The sequence below is a fragment of the Nansenia antarctica genome (genome assembly GCF_963989245.1).
Source record: "Nansenia antarctica genome assembly, chromosome: 2".
NCBI lineage: Eukaryota > Metazoa > Chordata > Actinopteri > Argentiniformes > Microstomatidae > Nansenia > Nansenia antarctica.
The window spans coordinates 87,195,116-87,207,095 of record NC_137675.1 but is presented as its reverse complement, the minus strand read 5'-3'; the positions used below and the strand labels follow the sequence as shown (position 1 = coordinate 87,207,095).

At 42.9% G+C, this 11,980-nt stretch overlaps 1 protein-coding gene across 1 annotated transcript; it reads left to right on the top strand.

Moving 5' to 3' along the window:
• Positions 1-4,790: 4,790 nt before the first annotated feature.
• Positions 4,791-7,645, top strand: LOC308150819 (E3 ubiquitin-protein ligase TRIM35-like; the record flags this gene model as incomplete). Its single annotated transcript, XM_080523611.1, has 6 exons — positions 4,791-5,198; positions 5,542-5,637; positions 5,914-6,144; positions 6,244-6,266; positions 6,350-6,468; positions 7,095-7,645. 6 exons carry the CDS (start codon positions 4,791-4,793, stop codon positions 7,643-7,645), a joined length of 1,428 nt encoding a protein of 475 aa, XP_080379737.1.
• Between the last annotated feature and the right edge of the window lie 4,335 nt (positions 7,646-11,980).

Genomic DNA, 11,980 nt, shown 5'->3' with positions numbered 1-11,980 from the left:
CAAACGCGTCTGTTTAGATTCAGAACGATATTCTCTGGTATTTGGTTTGAGGGGTACCAACATTCAAATAAGCATATCTTCTTCAACTATTTAGATTTCAATGTATGACACCTCATTTGAAAGTTTACAATCTGTACTTCCATAATCTGTCAAAAAGAAAGAAGCCCTTGCCTTACGTGGGGACCTTTTCACCAGACCCTGTCACATTGAGCTCAGGTTGGCTGTGATTATCTCTTGTTAACTGGTTGAGGTTATGTAAGCAGTGAAATCAGAGTGATCAAGTAGAAACACCACTTATCAGGACATTATGATTCACACCTCACAATCAAGGTCAGTGTAAAATGCTTTAATGATGATATGAAACAAACTTGAATCAGAGAGACCTCTCCCCTCACTAAAAACATTCCCCTGACATGTTTAACTGAACATTCAAAGTGCACTCAGCATTACATCCTGGTGGATGAATACTGTCATGCTTTTGTGTGTGTGTGTGTGTGTGTGTGTGTGTGTGTGTGTGTGTGTGTGTGTGTGTGTGTGTGCGTGCGTGCGTGTGTGCGTGCGTGCGTGCGTGCGTGCGTGCGTGCGTTTTGATTGATTGATTGAAAACTTTATTAGAATGTTTGCAGAAGTAGGTACATGAAAGTACATATTACATACAAGGTCAAACTAAGAGGATAAAAACCCAAGAAAGCCATTGGCTTATTTCAATTGGGGTCCTTGATTTTCAATTCATCGTTACATGTAAGACAGACATAAGAAAATAACTAGTACTATCTACATGATAATACAGACAAATAACTATTACTATCTACAAGATAAACGTACATCCATCATGGGAAGAACAATACAACAAAACATAAGGTATGTACAGCGGGTAGGACAGGTGGGGACATACACCACAGGTGGGGGCGGGGGACAAAACACAAAGTATGTACAGTGGGTAGTTCAGGTCTTTTAATCTGATTTTTGTTTTAGAGGGTCCAGTTACGGATTGCAGCCTCCTGTAAATGTTTTTTGAGAGTGGTTTTGAAGGTGGGCAGTGTTTTGCACTCCTTTAAGATTATAGGAAGGGCGTTCCACATCTTTACTGCATAGTTTGCAAACGAGTTTAAACCCTTGTTTGTGGTGCAACGCGGTTGAACGTGGTTCGTGGAGCTTCCTCTGGTGTTGTAAGTGTGGACGTTGTTCACTTTTTGGAAGTATGTTGACAGGTACTTGGGTGTCTTTGTGGTGTAGCGTATCTTGAAGACTAGGCCCAGTGCAAGCTGCTGCACTCTGTCAACTACTCGTAGCCAATCAAGGCTCAAAAAAAGAGCAGCGGTTAGATGTGTCCTAGGGTTGAGGCCTAGCAGAAGCCTAACCAGTTTATTTTGGGCTGTCTGGAGTCTTGTTTTATGGGCCTTTGTGGTTCTATAGTACCATGATGTTACGGCATAGTCGAAGTGACATTGAATGAGAGCTCCTGATAGGGTCCTCAGTGTGTTTTTACTGACAAGTGAGGATATCCTGTACAACGTGTGTGTGTGTGTGTGTGTGTGTGTGTGTGTGTGTGTGTGTGTGTGTGTGTGCGTGTGTCGTATCGTATCCGTACGGTCCCAAACCGGAGCGGAGGAGTGACCTGCTGCTTGTCTTGTATCTTGTAACCCAGCCCCCCCCCCCCCCCCCCCCTCCCCTCCCCTAAATGCCACAAACGCTTCCGGGATGTCGGGAGTCTCCGCGGCGCAGCGATGAATCAGGAATTCAAAGGTCGTTTCTGGAGAGAGAACATCACGTCTGTCACCTGTCACAGGGCGAAGCAGGCCAGGCGACCGGGCCAGCCGAGGTCCATCAGAACCAGCAGCAGAGGCAGAAACGCTTCTAGCAGGACCTGGATCGGAGCAGGACGCGTTAGAGGTCAACGCAGAACGCCGAGAGCTTGAACGCTGATTGGCTGATTCAGGACTCACATGTGCGCGTCATCACCCGGACCAGAGAGAGACACGGGAGAGATGGGACCCGTGGGTTATGTCCTAAATGTCTCTTTTAATGTTAGTCGATGAATCTATATATTTGTATTGTATTTTAGTGGTTTACATCGTATAGTAACTGCTAAATGTGTATTGTATTGTAATTTGTATTGTATTTTAGTGGTTTACATCGTATAATAACTCCTAAATTTCGTTGTTTGGTACCTGTACTGTAGCAATGACAATAAAGTCCATTCATTCATATAGTAATTCATCTATTATTTAGTTTGTTTATCTTTGTTCTATGCCCCTTGGATTGTATGGTTTATTCTTGTTTTATGATGTAGTTTATATTACTGCTGTTGTGTGTTTGATTGATTACTATTGTTCTATTATTATTTGTTTATGCTGTGTGGATATGTTAAAGCACTTTGAGCTTTAACGTTTGCAGGAAAAGTGCTACACAAATAAAGGTTATTATTATTATTATTGTTATTATTATTATTGTTATTGTTGTTATTATTATTATATTATAAGCAAGCTGAGCAAAGAGAAACAATCTCATCTGCCTCCACTGACTGCATAATAGAGGACAACTCGAGGACTTTATCACATCAAAATAACATATTTATTTATCAGGTGCATCTCACACAGCCGACCCTGACAGAGAAATGTTTTGGGATCTTGAGCTCCTCGCTCAACAACAGTCGACAACAATCAACAATCACTAATATAATATAGTAATACGAAGAAGTGACAATAGTCACTTTCATATGAATATGAAATATTGTATGAGGTCTGTATGAAATGCTGTATGACAACAAACAACGACTAAAACATTGTGATGATTCCTGAGTGCTTTCGGAAAATATCAACACTATGTCTTCGATATGCAATAGAGGACGATACAGTAGAGTTAACCAACCACAAGACACATGGAAGAGATCATTAGCTGCACACTCAAACAACTAATCCATTCTGTTAAGTTCCTTGGGTGGTGGAGAACCTACAGTTCCTTGGGTTGTAACAGACAGCTGATTGGAGAACCTACAGTTCCTTGGGTGGTGGCAGACAGCTGATTGGAGAAACTACAGTTCCTTGGGTGGTGGCAGACAGCTGATTGGAGAACCTACAGTTCCTTGGGTTGTGACAGACAGCTGATTGGAGAAACTACAGTTCCTTGGGTGGTGACAGACAGCTGATTGGAGAACCTACAGTTCCTTGGGTTGTGACAGACAGCTGATTGGAGAACCTACAGTTCCTTGGGTTGTGACAGACAGCTGATTGGAGAACCTACAGTTCCTTGGGTGGTGGCAGACAGCTGATTGGAGAACCTACAGCTGGCTAGGGAGAAACAAACCACAGCCATTTCCTTCCTTCTGTAGGCTACCTTAGGCCAGCCTTTAGTAGCTGTCTGTCATGTGACATAATGACAGACAGACAGACAAACAGTGAGACAGTCAGACAGACAGTGAGACAGACAAACAGTGAGACAGACAGACAAGACAGACAGACAAGACAGACAAGCAGTGAGACAGTCAGACAGACAGTGAGACAGTCAGACAGACAAGACAGACAGACAGTGTGACAGACAGACAAGACAGACAAGACAAACAGATAGTCAGACAGACAGACAGACATACAGTGAACAGACATAAACATTGAATCACAGTGAACGTGATTGAAGTGAGACTCCGTCAAGGTGGATTTGATAAAGTGTCTTACCCTCTTCCCTTCATATGACATTAAGACGCAGGACTGTGCTATGCAGAATGTGTCTTACCCTCTTCCCTTCATATGACATTAAGACGCAGGACTGTGCTATGCAGAATGTGTCTTACCCTCTTCCCTTCATATGACATTAAGACGCAGGACTGTGCTATGCAGAATGTGTCTTACCCTCTTCCCTTCATATGACATTAAGACGCAGGACTGTGCTATGCAGAATGTGTCTTACCCTCTTCCCTTCATATGACATTAAGACGCAGGACTGTGATATGCAGAATGTGTCTTACCCTCTTCTCTTCATATGACATTAAGACCAAGCCCGGATTATCCATATATTGCATCGGGTGAATGCCCTGGGGCACCAGCCAATGGGGGGGCACCAAATTATTCGGACAATGAATAGACCTTTAAAATATTTTGGGCACATTTTTAAAATATAGGCTATATTTACTGGAAGACATCCACACAGGTACAAAACTAACGGTTATATTTAGGCTATCATATAAATAATAAGATAAATAATTGCGAGTGCCCCACCCCCAGTCACAGACAAGTGCCCCCCCCCCCCCCCCCCCCCCCCCCAATCACAGACAGGTGCGCGATGACGCGCCGCCATCTTGAAAATTTAAACTGGCCTAGTCGAGGTTCCATCTTTGTTTTGACAATAGCGGAAATCGAGAGGTAATATTCCTATTTGAATTACAGATAGATACGCATTTACTACTCCAGTTACATATCTAGCTCTGGCCGTATATGTGGAGAAATTGGCTGTATGATTATGACTTAGCAAAACAACGGGTGGTGAGTGCGGTTGAGTTAGCTGTGAGCCATCTGTCACTGGGAGCCGAGTCATTGTTAGCTAACGGTGGCTAACTCCGGGAGCTAGTGCTAGCTGACGTGGGTACATCATAGGATCTACGAGGTATATATTCAGTAACAGCACGACCTTGAGTGTGATATTGCTTTTTTATACAACAGTTAGTACTACTACTAAATGACCGTTAATTAGACTACATGTTTGTGTTCAGGTTACTAGGCAACAGTCCATTTGAAGTTCAGTTACAGGAGAGAGGTCAGAGAGCTAGTACAGAAGAGGAACAGGCATCGTGTGAGAACATGGCTGCTACATCGTCTCTCCCAGAGGAGGATCTCTCCTGTCCTGTGTGCCGTGACATCTTTAAAGATCCTGTCCTCCTGAAATGTAGCCACAGCTTCTGTAACGCCTGTCTGCTGGAATACTGGGGACACAAGGGATCTCGGGAATGTCCAGTTTGTAGGAGAAGATCCTCAATGGATGAGCCTCTTTACTTTAACCTAGCCCTAAAGAACGTGTGTGAGGCCTTCTTACAGCAGAGAAGTCAGAGAGCTGAGGCAGGGTCTGGGGTGCTGTGCAGTCTGCACGGTGAGAAACGCAAGCTCTTCTGTGTGGAGGATAAACAGCCCGTCTGTGTGGTGTGTCAGGTCTCAAAGAAACACAGATCTCATGACTGTGTCCCAGTAGACGAGGCTGCACAGGAGCATAAGGTAAACATGAATAAGATACAATAAGATGACTATTTAAAATTCTGTGAGTGATCGACAGCTATGTCACTTGATGTTTTGCTCCTGCGTTCAGACTGGTAGAAAACAGAAAGGGTCGTTGTTTTCTTCACAATGATAAAAATGAACGATCGTTTTTAGTTTCTGTTTTAATTTGACTTTGATTCATCCTTTTTTGTCTGGAATAACAAATATAGTTCTGCTGAGAGAATGTGTTTCTCTGACACAGACTATAAGGATTATGATAATGATTCCTGCAGAACTGTGGTAAACAGAAACTGTCAAATGAGTCCAGAAATGTCCTCAGTAAAGTTTTGTCTCAATCCAGGAGGAACTCCAGACGGCTCTGAAACCCTTACAGGAGAAGCTGGAGGTCTTTAACAAAGTTTTAAAAACCTGTGATGAAACATCAGAGCACATTAAGGTACTGTGTACGTCAGGCAACGTGTTGTATTCAGTGATGTGGTCTTCTCTTGTTGTCTCAGTATTGGATTCTGTTGACATCTAACTGATAGTCATGCATCTGCAACTCAAAATCATAAAGAGAGCTGCATGCATTTCACCTGAACTTTGAATAATAATAATAATAATAATAATAATAATAATAATAATAATACCAAAGTTAAAGTAAAACTAGTTAACATACTATATGGTAGTAAAACTACAGTGATCATAATATTATTCCCCTTGCTGTCTCCAGAGCCAGGCCCAGCACACAGAGAGACAGATTAAGGAGGGGTTTGAGAAACTTCACCAGTTTCTACGAGAGGAAGAGGAGGCCAGGATAGCTGCACTGAGGGAGGAAGAGGAGCAGAAGAGTCAGATGATGAAGGAGAAGACTGAGGCACTGAGCAGACAAATATCATCACTTTTAGACACACTCACAGCCTTAGAGAAGGAGCTGAAAGCTGAAGACATCTCCTTCCTGCAGGTAAGGATGCCTTCTCTCAGACAGTAATTGTAAATGTATTCAGAGACTGATTGATGACATCACTAGCATTGATGACAATTCTCCTCTGTTCCTCTCCAGAACTTCAAGGCCAGTAAGGAAAGGTAAGTGATCTGTCTCTGGTCTCTCTTCTCTGGGGTTCTGAACCCAAGCCCACAGCAGCACTGACTCCTGAATGTTCTTCCAGAGCCCAGTTCACACTGCCAGACCCAGAGAAGGTTTCAGGAGGGCTGATAGACGTGGCCAAACACCTGGGCAACCTGCAGTTCAGAGTCTGGGAGAAGATGCAGGGGATTGTCAAGCACGGTTAGTACTGACCAGAATTGGATTAAGAATATCTAATAGATTATATGAACACGTTCATAGAACATACCGCATTAATACATTCATAATAATATTATGTGACACCAGCCAGTGTTTTGACCAGCCAGGTGCCAAAGTCATCTTTCAGTTTTTGACATAGTCTGAAAGTACAGATTGTCAGCTTTCAAATTATGTGAAATTGGAAGAAAACAGAAGACGACATGTGTATTTGAATGTACCCCTGAAATCACATTCCTGAGAAAAAGCCTTTTAAAGATCTGAGTTTTTCACACGTCTGCACAGCCAGGTAATGGGCGGTAACAATAGCTGGTTAACCCCGCCCCCAACCACTTCCCCTCTAGATTGACAGCTGCCAGCTGTTAATATCTGTCAGTGTTACTGGGTCAGATAGGCTTTTCAAAGGGAAGTTTACAGTACATAGCTAGCTATAGCTAACATTCTCACCTAGGCATTATGATGCTCACGTTCCATTTGACCAGCTGCCATCACAAATGTATAATATATAATACATATTACATATGTATATATATATATATTATATATGTATAATATGTATAATAAATAATACAGCGCATAATGTGTAGAATGCATCTGTGTTTGTTTTGAAGCTCCTGTGATTCTGGACCCCAACACTGCACATCCCTGTCTCTCTCTGTCTGATGATCTGACCAGTGTGAGACAGAGAGGGTCAAGGAAGCAGCTGCCTGACAACCCAGAACGGTTCATGAAGCATCCAAATGTTGTGGCCTCTGAGGGGTTCATCTCAGGAGAGCACAGCTGGGAGGTGGAGGTGGGGGACCATCCTGGATGGGTCATGGGTGTGGTTAAAGAGTCCAGTGACAGAAAGGAGGAGGTACTAACATCACCACAGTATGGATACTGGGCTATACAACAGACGGATGGTGAGTATACAGATGTAGTGGGTAAGACCATCACTCTGAAGAGGAGACCCCAGAGGATCAGAGTACAGCTGGACTACAACAAGGGGGAGGTGTCCTTCTACGACCCTGAAGACATGACACTCATCCACACTTATAAACACACCTTCACTGAGAGACTGTTCCCCTTCTTCTGTATTGGAGGAGCTGGTGATGCTAAACACCCTGATCTACAGATCTGCCAATCAGAGGTGTCTCTGACCGTGATGTCATCCCAGTGAGGAGGGGGGGGTGGGGGGTGGGGGGTGGGGTGGCCACCCGTCTTTCCCACCCGATCCAAAGTCAATAACAGGCTCGATACATAGTTAATCATTTACATAAGGCTTCATTACATTTAGATACATAGTTAATCATTTACATAAGGCTTCATTACATTTGCTGATATAAATGCTGACTCACTGGTAATTATAGAGAGTTGATGACAAGTGTGGTAATAAATCCACGACACTATCATTTTCAATAATTGAATGATTTATATTCATGATTGTATCTTAAGAATGTTGAGTTCTTAAACAAAAACAAAAGTTGTTATTGTTTATTCTGTATGTTCTTTCTTTTTTCTTTTGTTACTAAATGTGTCTCAGGGGCATGGAAGTGAGTCTTATGGTATTAGAATCATAAATATAAAATATTAAGGCTGTCAAATTATTAAGATTTATTTTTTTATCATAAGCTGTAGTAGTTATAATTGCTGTGTTGACATTATACTTACTTGCTTACTTTGCTCAGAGTATGAATCCTAATCCAACAGGCAGAATGTGATTCCTCTATGACTAGTGCTCTGCATTGGGAAGATCTCCTCATATGTACATTGTGGGACATTTAATAAAAGCTGTTTTGCTGATCCCAGATCTGCTGTCGGTCAGTGTTTAGTGATTACCAAACGCGATGGTAGCAAACGCGTCTGTTTAGATTCAGAACGATATTCTCTGGTATTTGGTTTGAGGGGTACCAACATTCAAATAAGCATATCTTCTTCAACTATTTAGATTTCAATGTATGACACCTCATTCGAAAGTTTACAATCTGCACTTCCATAATCTGTCAAAAAGAAAGAAGCCCTTGCCTTACGTGGGGACCTTTTCACCAGACCCTGTCACATTGAGCTCAGGTTGGCTGTGATTATCTCTTGTTAACTGGTTGAGGTTATGTAAGCAGTGAAATCAGAGTGATCAAGTAGAAACACCACTTATCAGGACATTATGATTCACACCTCACAATCAAGGTCAGTGTAAAATGCTTTAATGATGATATGAAACAAACTTGAATCAGAGAGACCTCTCCCCTCACTAAAAACATTCCCCTGACATGTTTAACTGAACATTCAAAGTGCACTCAGCATTACATCCTGGTGGATGAATACTGTCATGCTTTTGTGTGTGTGTGTGTGTGTGTGTGTGTGTGTGTGTGTGTGTGTGTGTGTGTGTGTGTGTGTGTGTGTGTGTGTGTGTGTGTGCGTGCGTGCGTGCGTGCGTGCGTGCGTGCGTGCGTGTGTGTGTGTGTGTGTGTGTGTGTGTGTGTGTGTGTGCGTGTGTCGTATCGTATCCGTACGGTCCCAAACCGGAGCGGAGGAGTGACCTGCTGCTTGTCTTGTATCTTGTAACCCAGCCCCCCCCCCCTCCCCTCCCCTAAATGCCACAAACGCTTCCGGGATGTCGGGAGTCTCCGCGGCGCAGCGATGAATCAGGAATTCAAAGGTCGTTTCTGGAGAGAGAACATCACGTCTGTCACCTGTCACAGGGCGAAGCAGGCCAGGCGACCGGGCCAGCCGAGGTCCATCAGAACCAGCAGCAGAGGCAGAAACGCTCCTAGCAGGACCTGGATCGGAGCAGGACGCGTTAGAGGTCAACGCAGAACGCCGAGAGCTTGAACGCTGATTGGCTGATCCAGGACTCACATGTGCGCGTCATCACCCGGACCAGAGAGAGACACGGGAGAGATGGGACCCGTGGGTTATGTCCTAAATGTCTCTTTTAATGTTAGTCGATGAATCTATATATTTGTATTGTATTTTAGTGGTTTACATCGTATAGTAACTGCTAAATTTGTATTGTATTGTAATTTGTATTGTATTTTAGTGGTTTACATCGTATAATAACTCCTAAATTTCGTTGTTTGGTACCTGTACTGTAGCAATGACAATAAAGTCCATTCATTCATATAGTAATTCATCTATTATTTAGTTTGTTTATCTTTGTTCTATGCCCCTTGGATTGTATGGTTTATTCTTGTTTTATGATGTAGTTTATATTACTGCTGTTGTGTGTTTGATTGATTACTATTGTTCTATTATTATTTTTTTATGCTGTGTGGATATGTTAAAGCACTTTGAGCTTTAACGTTAGCAGGAAAAGTGCTACACAAATAAAGGTTATTATTATTATTATTGTTATTATTATTATTGTTATTGTTGTTATTATTATTATATTATAAGCAAGCTGAGCAAAGAGAAACAATCTCATCTGCCTCCACTGACTGCATAATAGAGGACAACTCGAGGACTTTATCACATCAAAATAACATATTTATTTATCAGGTGCATCTCACACAGCCGACCCTGACAGAGAAATGTTTTGGGATCTTGAGCTTCTCGCTCAACAACAGTCGACAACAATCAACAATCACTAATATAATATAGTAATACGAAGAAGTGACAATAGTCACTTTCATATGAATATGAAATATTGTATGAGGTCTGTATGAAATGCTGTATGACAACAAACAACGACTGAAACATTGTGATGATTCCTGAGTGCTTTCGGAAAATATCAACACTATGTCTTCGATATGCAATAGAGGACGATACAGTAGAGTTAACCAACCACAAGACACATGGAAGAGATCATTAGCTGCACACTCAAACAACTAATCCATTCTGTTAAGTTCCTTGGGTGGTGGAGAACCTACAGTTCCTTGGGTTGTAACAGACAGCTGATTGGAGAACCTACAGTTCCTTGGGTGGTGGCAGACAGCTGATTGGAGAAACTACAGTTCCTTGGGTGGTGGCAGACAGCTGATTGGAGAACCTACAGTTCCTTGGGTTGTGACAGACAGCTGATTGGAGAAACTACAGTTCCTTGGGTGGTGACAGACAGCTGATTGGAGAACCTACAGTTCCTTGGGTTGTGACAGACAGCTGATTGGAGAACCTACAGTTCCTTGGGTTGTGACAGACAGCTGATTGGAGAACCTACAGTTCCTTGGGTGGTGGCAGACAGCTGATTGGAGAACCTACAGCTGGCTAGGGAGAAACAAACCACAGCCATTTCCTTCCTTCTGTAGGCTACCTTAGGCCAGCCTTTAGTAGCTGTCTGTCATGTGACATAATGACAGACAGACAGACAAACAGTGAGACAGTCAGACAGACAGTGAGACAGACAAACAGTGAGACAGACAGACAAGACAGACAGACAAGACAGACAAGCAGTGAGACAGTCAGACAGACAGTGAGACAGTCAGACAGACAAGACAGACAGACAGTGTGACAGACAGACAAGACAGACAAGACAAACAGATAGTCAGACAGACAGACAGACATACAGTGAACAGACATAAACATTGAATCACAGTGAACGTGATTGAAGTGAGACTCCGTCAAGGTGGATTTGATAAAGTGTCTTACCCTCTTCCCTTCATATGACATTAAGACGCAGGACTGTGCTATGCAGAATGTGTCTTACCCTCTTCCCTTCATATGGCATTAAGACGCAGGACTGTGCTATGCAGAATGTGTCTTACCCTCTTCCCTTCATATGACATTAAGACGCAGGACTGTGCTATGCAGAATGTGTCTTACCCTCTTCCCTTCATATGGCATTAAGACGCAGGACTGTGCTATACAGAATGTGTCTTACCCTCTTCCCTTCATATGACATTAAGACGCAGGACTGTGCTATGCAGAATGTGTCTTACCCTCTTCCCTTCATATGACATTAAGACGCAGGACTGTGCTATACAGAATGTGTCTTACCCTCTTCCCTTCATATGGCATTAAGACGCAGGACTGTGCTATGCAGAATGTGTCTTACCCTCTTCCCTTCATATGGCATTAAGACGCAGGACTGTGCTATGCAGAATGTGTCTTACCCTCTTCCCTTCATATGACATTAAGACGCAGGACTGTGCTATGCAGAATGTGTCTTACCCTCTTCCCTTCATATGACATTAAGACGCAGGACTGTGATATGCAGAATGTGTCTTACCCTCTTCCCTTCATATGACATTAAGACCAAGCCCGGATTATCCATATATTGCATCGGGTGAATGCCCTGGGGCACCAGCCAATGGGGGGGCACCAAATTATTCGGACAATGAATAGACCTTTAAAATATTTTGGCCACATTTTTAAAATATAGGCTATATTTACTGGAAGACATCCACACAGGTACAAAACTAACGGTTATATTTAGGCTATCATATAAATAATAAGATAAATAATTGCGAGTGCCCCACCCCCAGTCACAGACAAGTGCCCCCCCCCCCCCCCCAATCACAGACAGGTGCGCGATGACGCGCCGCCATCTTGAAAATTTAAACTGGCCTAGTCGAGGTTCCAT